Source organism: Eumetopias jubatus, unplaced genomic scaffold, assembly GCF_037043125.1.
Source record: "Eumetopias jubatus isolate StellerSeaLion01/CBP00866 unplaced genomic scaffold, mEumJub1_p1.0 scaffold_4, whole genome shotgun sequence".
In the NCBI taxonomy this organism is placed as follows: Eukaryota; Metazoa; Chordata; class Mammalia; order Carnivora; family Otariidae; genus Eumetopias; species Eumetopias jubatus.
In genome coordinates, this window is record NW_028274810.1 from 100,645,884 (window position 1) to 100,660,066 (window position 14,183).

General features: G+C 54.1%; 1 protein-coding gene across 1 annotated transcript; it reads left to right on the plus strand.

Moving 5' to 3' along the window:
• The first annotated feature begins 602 nt into the window (after positions 1-602).
• On the plus strand, positions 603-13,928 carry LOC114213238 (solute carrier family 2, facilitated glucose transporter member 5). Its single transcript, XM_028108313.2, is given in 13 exon segments — positions 603-683; positions 1,044-1,142; positions 1,713-1,873; positions 3,992-4,116; positions 7,843-7,995; positions 10,338-10,466; positions 10,567-10,754; positions 10,881-10,952; positions 10,954-11,004; positions 11,442-11,543; positions 11,881-11,960; positions 12,420-12,542; positions 12,636-13,928. Coding segments are annotated over 11 exon segments (1,410 nt in total). The 5' UTR covers positions 603-683; positions 1,044-1,142; positions 1,713-1,715; the 3' UTR covers positions 12,865-13,928.
• Positions 13,929-14,183: the final 255 nt, after the last annotated feature.

Sequence of the window (14,183 nt, forward strand, 5' to 3'; positions counted from 1 at the left end):
AAGATCAGGAAAATGAAGATTCTAGCAATTACATTAGAAAGTGGCAGTGGGCAAATGCAAGATGAAATCTGTAGATTCTGGGCACCTGGGTGGCTCAGTTGGTTAAGCGTCTGCCTTTGGCTCAGGTTATGGTCCCAGGGTCCTGGGATCGAGCCCCGCGTCGGGCTCCCTGCTCCGCGGGAAGCCTGCGTCTCCCTCTCCCACTCCCCCTGCTTGTGTTCCCTCTCCCGCTGTGTCTCTCTCTGTCAAATAAATAAAATCTTAAAAAGAAAAGAAAAGAAAAGAAATCTGTAGATTCTAAGAGAAAAGCTTTGTCCACTTTTATTTTTCTCCAGCTTTTCATGACTTTACTAACGACTTCCCTCTTGTCATTAAATAAGTGTTCGGTTTTCTCCTGTGTCAAAAGGGGTTATGATCACAGAACACACGTGTTTGAGTCCCCAGAAACCAGTATTTAAATATCTTCTCGCCGTGCCTGTTACAGCAAAAGTCCAGAGGCTAAAGGAAGTTAATCAGTGGCTATAAATAAACAATTACAATGGTTCACATTTTCTCCTCTGATTTTTAGGGGAATTTGTGCTTGAGGCAGGATTTGAGCGTGTTTTTGCTACTGTCAGCAAATACAGCCACGTGGGAGGAATGTTAGCGAAGCATTTTGGACATCGGGTAGAGTGCTGGAGAAGGTGAGCCTTCCGTGTCTTTCTGACCCAGTGGTTCTCAGGCGCAGCTGCCTCCCACAACCGGGGGGACATTTAGCAATGGCTGGAGACACCCAAGTTGTCACAGGTAGGGGACGGGTGGCCCTGCAGTACATCCAGGACAGACCCCAGAGCAAAGAATTATTTGGCCCTAAGTGCTGTGGTTCACGGAACCTTTCAACCAGGTTAGGTGGGTAGAGGTAGGTTTCAAGACAGGGAGCAACTCGAAAGATGATGCATCTTCAGATTCTCTTGTGTCCTTCAATAAGACTTCAGGGTAAATCTGGAGTTCCCTGGAACCCCAGCTGCTTCCTATGACCCAAGCCCCGATTTCTCCTCCCACAGAGGCTGACACTCGTACTTTTACTGGCAACGCTGATAGCTGCATTTGGGTCATCCTTTCAGTATGGGTACAACGTGGCCGCCGTTAACTCCCCTGCCGAGGTAGGTCACTGGGGTGAGTGAGACGCAGCCCCCAACCAACGGGGAGGGGGGCTGGAGCAGCCTGTGCCCGGACATGGCCCCCTGGGTGGTGGTACGTGCATACTGGGGCGCACAGTGGGTCCTCAGGTCCCGGGAGAGGGAAGTATGCACGAGACACACAGCACGGGCCCAAGGGAATGACTTGCGGGCACAAGGCCATGGGGGTGAACCCGGTCCCCCGGCCTCAGCTTCTCATGGGAGGCCAAGCCTGGCTGTGCACACGGGGGCTGGTGCGGGTGGGGGCTCTGGTCTTTTGCAGCCCTGCACTCTCCAGAGGAGTCTGGAGGGTCAGGGGTCATCCAAACTGGAGTTAGCAACGTCCTGGGCAGGGTGCCTATCAGAGGCCTGGCAGCTCCCCACGTGGGTGCTCCTGCTAGCTGCTAGTCATACCACTCTGTCCCCTCTCCCTTCCACTTCCTAGTGTCACTGTCAGTGTGCCCAGGTCGTCCACTGGGGGCCCTCACAGCTCACAGTGTTCTTTCTGCAAAACCAGATAGTTATTTTGGTGCCCTCTTCCGCTTTGTTCTCCAGCTCATGAAAGCATTTTATAATGAGACCTACTATGAACGCAACGATAACTACGTAAATGAGTTTTCCTTGACATTGCTGTGGTCTGTTTCTGTGTCCATGTTCCCCTTTGGAGGCTTCATCGGCTCCCTCATGGTCGGCCCCTTGGTGAATGAACTTGGCAGGTAAGGCAAGGTAAATTTCCAGCTCCTGAAAATCCTAGACCCCGACCATTTCAAACCCAGGCCTAAAGCTGAAGTTGTTGTTGGTGGTGGTGGTGGTAAAACTAGGTAATAACCATTGTGACGATTTCTGTTTTCTAATATGGTCTTAAAAAGACCGGCTGTTGATCAAGTGTCTGAGGATGAGGCAGGGTCTCAGAGCTAGAGGTGGGTACGGCGGGTCTCGGGCCCTGGGGGCAGGCCAGAAAGAGCAGAGCATACTTCACAAGTCAGGACTCGCTCCCTCTATGCTCTCTTGCCTTACACGTATAGTCCTTACCAAAACCAAAGCAAGTTCTCTCTTCTCTCTCTTTTTTTGCTTTTTAAAAGAGCCAGACACCAGATAACAGGGCCACAATGTCAGTCCCAACGCAGATCATAACACAGCATTCTTGAACTCTGCCTCCCAAACAAACACAAACTCACTGCTCTCTTCTTTTACCATGAGATCAAGTAATAGGCAGAATTTAACCCGAATTAAATTCCTATAAAACTCTGAAATGGCTGAGATTAATGCCAGGCACTCCAGTGTGAAACCGCATGGTCCCAGGGTGACTCTCACTATGAGAGTTGTGAATGCCAAGGGCAGAGCTTGTATACCTTTTTGCCCCTAATTCTAGAAACATTAGAGATTATGTATTTGATTCCAAAAAAGGTCCTTAAGACATCACACTCCCTCCTGTAAATTCCATGGGCAGGAGAGAGCGGCCTTGTTAGGAGCGTATCTAAGAGCTCCTTCCCACCAGCCCCTTCCCTTGGCGAACGAGCACACGGAGGCTAGGTAAGGTCAAATCATCTTCTCGGCCACAGATGTCATTAGCTTGAGAGTCAAGGCCAGAACCCAGCGCCTTCCCCGGTATTTTTCAAAAAAGAGTCTGAGATTAGAAACATACAACCTCTGCTTTGGGATCTAAGATCCTGAGGTCTTCCTGGGAGGTCGGTGTTGAACTCAGCAGTTTTCTCTGCCAGCCAGAACATCCAATCAAGTCACAGATCTGCAGGCCAGGTCTCCTTGAGTAAAGGACTTTGGTCCGTGTTCATCCATTTGGTCCACAGATGGCGTAGACAGTTGCTTGTCCAGCTGTCTGCTTGAGAATGTGATAACAATGCTATTCATTTGTTTGTGGTTTTCTTAAAGTTCTGTTCCTTATATAACAGTAGCGACTAACAATTTATTGATGGGTTCCTATGTGCCAGGCTCTATCCCGAACTTGGGCTTTTAGGGTCTTTAGGGGTTTTGTTAGGGTTTTTAATTCCTCCAATCCATACAACAGCCCCATCCCCTTTTTCAAAATGCGAAAACAAAGCACAGAGAGATGCTGTCACTTAGCCAAGATTATACAGCTGGGAGGAAATTCCATCTCTGAGCCTGTCCAAGCAACACTGTTTTATCAGGCAAGTATCTTCTCCAACTGTTCCTTTATTGTTTAATCACACACATAGTATCTTTTTCATACAAGATATTTACATGTTCATGTGGTCAGACTTAACTCTCATTTATGGTTTTTGCTTTTTGTGTCTGAAGACAGCCTTCCCCACCCACCTGGATTCACAAGGGTAGTCTTCTATAATTTAAAAAATTGTGTTACAATTTTGTTTTTCCCAGGCAGATCTGACATTTTATTTTGTATGGCGTTTTAACATTGAAAGGTTTTTCTATATGCTGTTGAATTAAATCTGCTAATATTTCATGTACGATTTTTCCATCTATGTGATATCAGTGAGGTTGGTCCTATACATTTCTTCTAATGTCCTTACCTGATCTGGTTTCAAGATTCCACTAACATCATGCGAGTTGGTGATTTCAAAAACCCTGGAGTGTATCCTAGTACGCAGCTCTTTCCCTCTGCTCCCCACCACCGATGCCCTCTGCACTGTGGTCATTTCCCACTGTGGCTCCCACCAGGCTGTGCACTTGACCCCTATCACCAGGCTGTGCACTTGACCCCTATCAGCCTACGATCGCAGAGAGTGGAAGCAGCAGCTAAGCCTGTTGCTGTAACTGGCCAGAACTTGGTGCACATCTGTTAAATGAACACGTGAATCCTTCCCCCAGACTAACTGACATTTCGTCCTCTGCAGGAAAGGGACTTTGCTCTTCAACAACATCTTCTCCATTGTACCTGCGATCTTAATGGGGTGCAGCGAGGTTGCCCGGTCATTTGAGATGATCATTGTGTCCAGACTTCGGGTGGGAATATGTGCAGGTAAGTGAGGCCATGCTGTGCTACCGCTCTGTAATTTAGGATGATCGGGGAGGAGGGGCAGGCACCAGGGTCTGGATCATTCTGGGGCTGCTGAAGCACGCAGACACAGCGGAGGCTGCACCTGCCTCTGCCCTGAACTAGACCCTGGAGCCCACGCTTTAGTCTCAGGTGTGTTCAGGGGCGGAGCGTCCCTGTGCCGCTTCCCACAAAAAGAGCCCTTGCATGAAAGACAGAAATACAGAATCCTGTGCAGAGGTGTGCTTCTGTCTGGTCTTTTATCTTCGTGTTTTCTCAACTGCAGGTGGGCCAGTGGGTGGGCGGAGACCCCTGATTAGTGAGCAGCATTTTCTTTTTCTGGACAGAGTAGACCGTGTTGTGTGCAATAACGGTAAGGATTGTCTTCTGGAACTTTTGCTTCGGTTATTTATACGTGTATGAAAATCAGGTTGCAATGTAAAACATGTTTCTGTATTTTTTACTGTGGGTCATGGTTGAAAAAGCGCGATGAACAATCTAACGGACGAATCCCTCTTAATGAGAACGGCCTCTCAGCTTGTACAGCGAAAGTGAAGTTTGCAAAGGGCTCTTCCTGGGGGTCCTCTTTCACCTCCTCCTCCAGCGGCCACCTGCTGCAGAGAGTAACGACTGGCTGGGGTCTCTCACCCCATAAGCCCCGGAGCTGCTTTGCAAACCCTCCAAAGCTGTCCTCGGAGGCCGCGCTTTGGTGGTCGTAGGAAGCTCCCCCACAATTGCTTCAGACCGAGGAGGTGGGGCTAAAGCCACGCTTGCGATCTTCACCCCCCCGCCCCCCGTGACTTGGCATTCTTCTGTAGACTGTAGTTCCCAGGGCTGGTGGGGGTGAGTGGGGCGCCCACTCTCGGGGCTGTGCGCCTTCTGGGTGGGCACCCAGGGTAAGCACCCCCAAAATGCTGCATCCTGGGCGCCTTGCCAGCAACCCTGCACCCGGCCCTGGCGGTACCAGCAGCTCTCATTTTCTCCTTCCAATCACGGGGCTAGGGATGAATGGAAGACCTGGCTGGATGTCAGCAAGCCCCGCAGCGGGCTCTATGGACAGTGGTGGGCACGGCGAGGAGCCTGGTGTTAGGGGAAATGGCGAGGAATTGCAGGGACAGGGAGAAGAAGAGGAAAACAAGATCCTTGAAGAGAGAAGAGGTCCTGTCAAGGAGAGAGTGATGGGCCCCACGACAAGCTTCCTTCGTACTGCTTTCCCTGAGAGCGCTGGATGGACCTCTGCCTCCTGAGCCCCAAGGGCCCCTGGCCTGTCTCCCCCTGCAACAGGGCTGGGCTAATGAAACACGGATGATTCCTGGAAGGTGCAGGCAGACACTTTTCTGTTGACCATCCAACACTTCAGGGTTGGTTCCAACAGGGAAATATTAGGCTCCAATAGATAACAAATCACAAAACCCCCAACCTTTACTCTTAAATACACATGACTTTCAAGTCAGTGGTCCTCAAACATTTTGGCCTCACTCTTACACTCTTAAAATTATTGAGAGCTCCAAAGAGCTTTTTGCTCATGTGGGTTGTACTGATCAATATTTACCATTTAGAGATTGCAGCCCAGGGGAGCCTGGGTGGCTCAGCTGGTTAAGCATCTGTCTTCGGCCCAGGTCATGATCCCAGGGTCCTGGGATTGAGCCCTGCATTGAGGGGGGGGGGGGCGGTGTCCCTGCTCAGCGGGGAGTCTGCCTCTGCTCTTCCCTGCCCTGTTCATGCTCTCTCGCTCTCTCTCAAATAAATAAAAAGAAAAGAAAAGAAAGAAAGAAAGAAGAAAGAAATTGCAACTAAGAAATGTTCATTTAATTCATTTAAATGCTGACAAGATTACATACATGTGATTCTCTTATGAAAAGAGCTGTATATTCTAAAACAAAAAGACTTAGCGAGAAGAGTGGCATTGCCTTACATTTTTGCAAATCTCTTTAATGTCTGGCTTTGGAGAAGACAGCTGGCTTCTCCAACTGCTTCTGTGTTCCACTGGCTGGGGTACCACGTGGCATGTCGCCTCTGGAATGCTCCACTGTGGGCTCAGGAGAGAAGGAGAATGAACAGGGTGCTATCTCAGGATTCCTGGAAAATGCTTTTGATCTCACAGGCTCCCTGAGAAGATGTCAGGAGCTCCCTAGGTCCTCAGATCCCATTTGGATCTCAGGTCATAATCCATTTGCAGTTAATTCTTTCACACGGCTCCCAAAAAAGTCAGGAAGGTGAGCGAGCCAGCAGCATGCTGCTCAGACATCCTAAAAAGGAAGGGAGCAGCTGCTCTGCCCAAAAGGGGTACAGGGACCAAGGGGATCAGGGACAGACGGTGGGACTTGAGATGCTCAGTTCACTGGCTCACTGCTAGTCAGCTCGAGTGGCAGAACACCAAGCGCTTTCCCCGAAGGCATTTCAAAGGTAAAAGCCACTTTCTCCGACTCTGTCCGACCAGGCCAGCTGGGATTGCCCAGTGGAGTCGCTTTTAAGTCAGAATAGAGATTGCTTCCCACCAGCAAGAAGGGGACCCTGTCTCTTCCCAAACCTCCGATGTTTGCCTCTTCAATTTTTGTCCCTCATCAAGTGAAGAGCTTGCTGCTGAGATGTGAGGTCCCTCCCACCCCCCCACCCCCGAGCCCTGAGTGGTGACCACCGACCCCACCCCTCAAGGGCCCCTGCTTCCTCCCAGCCCTTTAGGCACTAGGCCTGCGGGGTCCCCACACATACCCCACCAGACTTCCCAGGCCTTCTGCAAAGACTGCCCCCCCTTGCTCTGACAACCGGGAAGAACCGGCGTGAATGAGCAGCGAGCTTCTTTTAAAACACTATGCAGATATCCTAGGGCAGAATCCCCAAGCTTGAACCCTTGGTTCTCAAAAGGTTCCCTCCTATCTGGATGTCATCCAGTACCTACCCGCTGCCACACTGTTCGCCTCGGCCTCCCTGCGGCCGGACCCCCCTCTCAGACCCGCCTCTCTCTGAGCCCCAGCCTGAGTCCTGACTGCGTGCTCGATACTTGGACTAGTGACCACCCCCCTGACCTCCGTCCAACATTCTCAGCCTCTTGTTGGGCTTTTGGGGGAATTAAATGGGATGATCTATGTAGAAAATACTTCCGAGCCTATAAAATTTAGTTCCAGCTAATCTTCCTTGTTCCAGTAAGACAAGAAAACTTAAAAGTTTAAATAGTGGGCATTCGGAAGTGGCAATTATTCCATAGTATATGTTTACATTTGTCATGCTGACTGATTAGCGGAGCTTCTGCTTCAGTGTGTGGTCAGCTGTGCATCAGTTGGCTATGTAATATGCCTTCTCAGAAGGCGAAGCTGGTGGGCAGGGGTCCTTGGCCCCGTACGAACAGCTTCCCCCAAGGAGCCAGAGAGGAGAAGGTGCCAGATCACACCTGGGCTTTTGTTCCCTGGCACCAAGCCAGTTAGGAGGGCAGCCCAGAGGTCAGGCCGCTCGTGTCCCCCGCCCCCCATGACACGAGTTGAAAAGCCAGGCTGCTTGTCGATGAACTTCCTTGGCTCAGACTATTATTTCTTTCCTTACAGTTTAAAAGATGAAGAATTAAAAGAGGTGTTTGCTTACTCTCGCCATTTTGAGACAAAAGTTCCAGCCCACCTGATGTGATTGCTGGATAAGAATGAGTGTGTTTGAAGACACAGCTTGTCCCTGTCAGACTTAATGTTTCCTGATGGTGTTTTTACTTCAATCCCCTGCCAGGTCTGTCTTCCAATGTTGTCCCCATGTACCTGGGGGAGCTGGCCCCCCAAAACCTGAGGGGGGCACTGGGGGTGGTACCTCAGGTCTTCATCACCGTCGGCATCCTCGTGGCTCAGATCTTTGGTCTTCGGAGCCTCCTCGCAAACAAAGAGGGTAAGCCCCGGCTGCCTCCAGACCCCAGGCCTCCCTCCGCTCCGACTGAACGTTTCTGTGAGCTGGTCTTTCCTCTCTGGTCGGCTGGCTGGCCTCGCCACACTGCCCTGGCCCCACGGTGCTGGCGTGGTGTTTGCACAGAACGGGTCCTGAATAAGTTGGCAGGGACCGTGTAGCTGACATTTTCCAGGCCCTCAGAGGACACGGATGAGGGGGCTTTAGAGTGAGGCTCTGTGCTTGAGGCTTCCTGCCACCTCCTCACTCAAGCCTCCCAGCAACGCTGCTGGGGTGGGGGGTAGCAGCTCCGAGACCGTCCCATTCCATGGACCAGGAAAGGGTCAGGTGGTGGGTCAGGTGGTTAGACAGGGCTGGTGCCCATTCTAGACCCTGACTCTGGAGCCACACTGCCCTCCTGGAGAACCCAAGCCCAGCACATAGTAGGTGCACAGTAACTGGTAACCGCCACTGCTTCTGCAGGAACCCCCCCCCCCCACTTTCTGGTCTTAGGTCTCGAAAGGGAAATCACCATTAATTGTCACACCAGCCAGAACGTATAATGTGCTTATTGTGGGCCAGGCACCAAGTCTTTATACTAATTCCATTCAATCCTCCAAACAACCCTCTAAAGCAGATACTGTTATTATACCCATTTTACAGATGCAGAATCTGAGGCATAAGGAGGTTGGATAATACGTCCAAGGTCTCCTTAGGATGCACATCCCAGTGGCTTTGTCCTAGGTCCATGTTAAGCAGCCACTGTCCCCCTTTCAATCACCCTCATAAAGAGCAGGGACCAGGGCTTCAGGGGCTGAGTTCCTGTCTCCCAGTGATGGCACGTAAATGAGCAGCAGGACGCAGGGCAATCTGGAGAGCCCTGGTGTCCGTGAAGTGCTTGCTGGTGTGCAGTAGGGAGTGACTGGTTCTGCCCAGCGAGGGGGGCCTCAGAGAGGGCTGAGGGCCTGGAATGGGGGAACGGGACCAGCGTTCAGACATGGGCATGGGGGGCAGAAACGCAGAAGTTTTTTGTAAGTTCAGGGAACTACAAATGTTGGGTGGACTGCATTTGTCCATCCTTTTTTGAGACTATTTCACTGTTGGTGCCCTTCCTCTGGGCAGAGTGTGGGGAGGGCAGGGCTTTGGCCTTAGGCATCTCTGAATCTGCAGCACGAGTCCTGGCACATAACAGGTGCTCGAGAACAAGGAAGGAGGGAAGCCCAGAAGAGAGTGGTTGTGCAGGAGGCAGGCGGTCATGGTGCAGAGGATTGAAGAAGTCCGACAATCTTGAAAAGAAGATTGCAGCGGGGTGTCTGGATTTGGCAGTTCAGGGACTCCAAGAAGAGTTTCCCGGTAGGGGGTGGGGTGGGGGCCCGAGCCAGACGGCAGTGGCCCAAATCAGAGATAGGTCCACACCTCCTGATGACCGTGCAGGGCGATGGATTCGGGACCAAGGGAAGCCTGCGTTTGCAGGTGTGCGGTGGGGTTGGTCCTGGCACCTGCCTCACGACGTGGCTGGTGGGGAAGTGAGTTAACACACGAAGAGCCGTTAGAGCAGATGCCTGGCATGCAGATGTCCGCTGTTGTCACTGAGTGTCAGCCCTAGGAGAAAAGGGGGAGAGGCAGGGCGTTAGCAGCTCCTAGAAGGAGCCTGAGCTACTCATTCACTCATTGGACCATATTTATGGTGCAAAATAACACACAGAAGGAAGAGCGCATAAAACACAAATGTACATTCCTTCCACCCGAAATCAAACACTGGCGTTTGGTCTGGACGCCAAACTAGAGCCATGCCAGGGCCCCCACAGCTTTCTGCGTGCCCCTCAACCATGGCCTGCCCACCCCCACTGTGCTGACATTTATCACCCCATCCTTGAGTCTCCCTATAGCTGTTTACTGCCTTTTGCAAAGACGGAGATAATTTTCTGTTCATCCAGTTGGACCGCATGGTGTGGGCTACTGCTCCCAGCATTGGGTTTCTGGGACTGGCTCCTGTCGTGGTTTGCTTCCTTTCCAGTGCAGTTCTGTGAATACCCCATGCTTCCTGTATCCATTCTACCATCGTGGGCATTTGCCTTGGTGGGTTTCATTTCTATGGTCAGTGCGGCTCGGACCAGTCCAGTTCAGGTGTCCCGGTGGCCCCGGCAGAGTCCTGAGCATGGACAGGGGTCCAGTGTCACCAGCTTTGTGTCCGGCCCTCAAGGAAACCAGTCTGGGACAGAGTGGCCGGCTGGGCTCCACGGGGCCAGGGGGCACTGGAGGGGCTCCAGGGGGGCAGGGCCTGGAGGGGCAGAGGGCCGGTGACTTGGCGGGGGCCGGCTCTCACGTGGGCGCTGGCTTGCCTGCAGGCTGGCCGATCCTCCCCGGGCTGGCCGGGGTCCCGGCGGCCCTGCAGCTCCTGTTCTTCTTGCCCTTCTTCCCCGAGAGCCCCCGGGACCTGCTGGTTCAGAAGAAGGATGAAGTAGCTGCCAGAAATGGTAAGGCTTTACTGTGCGGGGGGCAGGGGACGGAGGCCGCAGCGTCTTGGCTCCGGGGAGTTGGGGCGCCCTGAGCCGACCCCCTGCTCCCCTCCCTTAGCGCTGAGGAGGCTGCGCGGCTGGGACGACGTGGGCTCGGAGATGGAGGAGATCTGGCAGGAGCATGAGGCTGAGAAGGCCGCGGGCTTCATGTCGGTGCTGAAGCTGTTCGGCATGAGGTCCCTGCGGTGGCAGGTCATCTCCATCATCATCCTCGTGGGCGGCCAGCAGCTGTCGGGAGTGAACGCGGTACGGGGACGGTGGGGCCCAGGGGGCGGCGGGTGGCCGGTGGCCGGTGTCCCTGCGGGGGTGGGGGGGGGCCCTGTCGCAGGTGTTGCCCTGAGGGCCCCACCAGCCTCCGGGGGTACCTTCCAGATCTACTACTACGCAGACCAGATCTACCTGAGCGCGGGGGTGAACGACCATGACGTCCAGTATGTGACAAGTGGGCACGGGGGCTGTCAACGTGCTGATGACCATCTGTGCCATGAGTCCGACAGCACCACGCATGGAGGGCATCTTAAGAGTGGGGGAGGGGGGTCTTAGCGGAAGAAAGGGCTGGAGCTGAGGTGCCTCTTGGTCTCCTCATCTCCAACCCTCTGGGCTCTTGTCAGATGACAATCTATGCACCCCCCCCCCCGCCAAGATGGAAGCCCCTGCCCCCGACTCTGGAAGCTTCCGCTGTGTGAAGTGGCTCCTCCCCAGTGTCTGACATTTGGGGTTGCTACCTGTGCCAGGAGGTGCCACACCTGGGCAGTGTGGTGGCTCCTGGGGGGCACACAGCCTGCCTGCTTCCCCTCACGGCTGCCCCTTCAGAAGGGGGAGTGTGGGACCAGTGGGGGCTTCCTGTGAGGGCAGCTGTAGGCAGGGGTACACCCCCCTTTTCTGGCGGGGCTCCTGAGCCTCCCTGCTTGTCCTTTGCCCCCTCCCTTGCAGGTGTTCGTGGTGGAGCCCTCGGGGTGGCGGGTCCTACACCTCCTGGGCTCCGCTGTCTGCTTCACGGCCTCCTGCGTGCTCACGGCCGCTCTGGCCCTGCAGGTGAGGAAGCGGGGGGCTTGTGTCCTGTCCACCCCCTGTGCCCTCGCCTGCAGTACAAGGAAGAAGACCAGAATGATTTTTCAGCAGCTACGCTGAATCAGATGCCTGGGGACCATCCGCAGCCCCCGTCACCCGCACCCTGTAGCAGCCCGCTGCCCACTAACGGCCGGTTTTCCAGGGGCATCCGGATGGTGCTGCCTGTTGGAGGAGCCAGGAGCCCTCCCTCCCCAGCCCTGGCAGAGCGCCTGGCCCTCTGGGAACCAAGGTTCCCCACGTTCCCCATCCCCGGTTGTCCCTGCTTTGCCGGCTGTGATCCTACCCTGTTTTCTCCCCACAGGACACAATATCCTGGATGCCTTATGTCGGCATCGCCTGCATCGTCTCCTACGTCGTAGGACACGCCCTTGGGCCCAGTACGTACCCCAGAGCTGGCTCGATGCTTCCCTGCTCTCCTCTTCTGCACCATCAGCCCTAGAAACCTCCGCTCCCCGGAGAGGCTCCTTGGAGGGCCGGATGCAGCCCCCAAATGGCTTCTCCCCCTACCTTCCTATCGCAAAGGGGTTTGGACAGAGCATAATTCGACTGAAATCGATAAAGCAGCCTGGGCAGTGTGGGTTGAAACGGGCTGTGTGGTTGCCGTAGAGATCCTTACGGGTGGTCATAGGCCCCTTTCTGGGACATCACAGGGTGTCACCTGTGGTGCTCAATTCTTGCCGTTGGCCTCCTCACTCTGCTTTGCTACCAGCCCAGGAGTCCCGGAGACACACTGTCCCTCGGGCCCCCGGCACGGCAGGGGCTCCGGGACCCTTTATGGGCCTGCTCTGCTTCCAGGGAAGGCAGCCCTTCCTCTTCTTCCACTCTGCACCCCCCCGCAAGGTCCCACCCCGCGCTACTGATCACGGAGATCTTCCTGCAGTCCTGCCGGCCGTCTGCCTTCATGGTGGGGGGCAGCGTCCACTGGCTCTCCAACTTCACCGTGGGCTTGATCTTCCCCTTCATCCCAGGGAGTGCACCCCGGGGGTCCCAGATGTGCAAATCCTCGAGCGGTAAAGGGAGAACCTTTTCGAGAACGTGAACCCCGATCCCTTTCCCACAGGTGGGCCCCGGACCTTACACCTTCATCATTTTTGCTGTGATATGTCTCCTCACCACCATCTACATCTTCCTGGTTGTCCCCGAGACCAAGGCCAAGACATTCATGGAGATCAATCAGATTTTCACCAAGATGAATAAGGTGCCAGAGGTGCACCCAGAGAAGGAGGAATTAAAGGACTTTCCAGTCTCTGCTTCAGGGCATAACTCGAGCAGAGGAGCCTGCTAAACAGGTCTGCGTGGAGCTTCCCTCCCGGGCTTTCTGTCTGACCGACAGGTGTCTGTGAACATCTGGAACTAGGACCAGCCCAGTGTGGAACGCAGGCGCCACTGGGACTGTCCAAAGGGCTTCTGTGCTGTCTCTCTCCAGACTGACCCACCACCAACCCCGACTCGCTATGAGCAGGCACCCTTCACCATGTGGGTTCGCCGTTGGATGGCTCCTGGTAACATGGGCTCTTACGACAAAAGTCATTACTACAGCGGCAGGACGGAAGGAACCCCTCTGGCCGGAGAAATGAACTCTTCTGCAATCCCATGGGTCTGCTCGGGACCGGAGGCATTCTTCCTCCTGCCAGATCCGTCTCCAGAAATACCAGCCCTGGAAAGTGTGATGTCCCAAGTAATGATGTCTAAGAAGCTGGGGCAGGCCCCTGAGGAGACATCAATGAGTCAGAGATTATTAATCGTGAATTATATTGCTGGAGGACAATGGCATTACCTCCGTATACTCAATAAAGCACGTATGATCACTTCTCGCCAACACGTGCTTCTTTCCTGTGAGCAGGTAGAGGACATGGGGCAGGGGTGCCTCCTTGCTCCTTCAAGCAGTCTGTGTTGGAGCATCAGCCGCTCAAAGGGAATCCCGCTGCCTAGAACAGTGCCTGGCGTGGAGGAGGTGCTGAGACAGTATTTGCTGGAAGAAAGGGAGCAGCGAGAGATGAGGTGTTCACAGAGCGGTGATTTTTTAAAATTTAAGATTGGGGCTCCTCTGCATGTCTTCAGGTGCATAGTGAACACCGAGGGCCTCACAAAGTGAGATGGGGAAGGGGGGCCGGGAGGAGGAGGGATGCGTCCCCGCACATATGGCACATACAGCAGAACTGGGGGCTTTTCTTAGAGATGTACGTGCGCGCGCATGCGTGTGTGTGTGTGTGTGTGTGTGTGTGTATGGGACAGGATGCGAGATCTGCTCCCGGGCATGAAGGAGGCAGAGCCAGGGGCCGGGTGGGACAGAGGTAGGATTAGGAGCAGCCTTTGTAGGGGTGGAATGGGGATCCCACAGGTGATGAATTAAATAACTCACAGGAGTAGCGAGGGCCCAGAGGTGAAGAGTCCCCTGCTGGGGTTGGGCCTCCCTTGACCTCCAGCTGTAGGGACCTGCCGTGCCAAGGGGGCACAGCAACCAGCCGCACATGGCAGGAGCTCTCAACACGGAGGAGTGGTCCAGCTGGGATCTCAGAATCCAGGAGGCTGGAGCTCCAGTCCTTGGTCCTGCCACTTCGTGATGGTGTGACATGGGCTCTTCGCTTGGCTTTCCTGTATGCT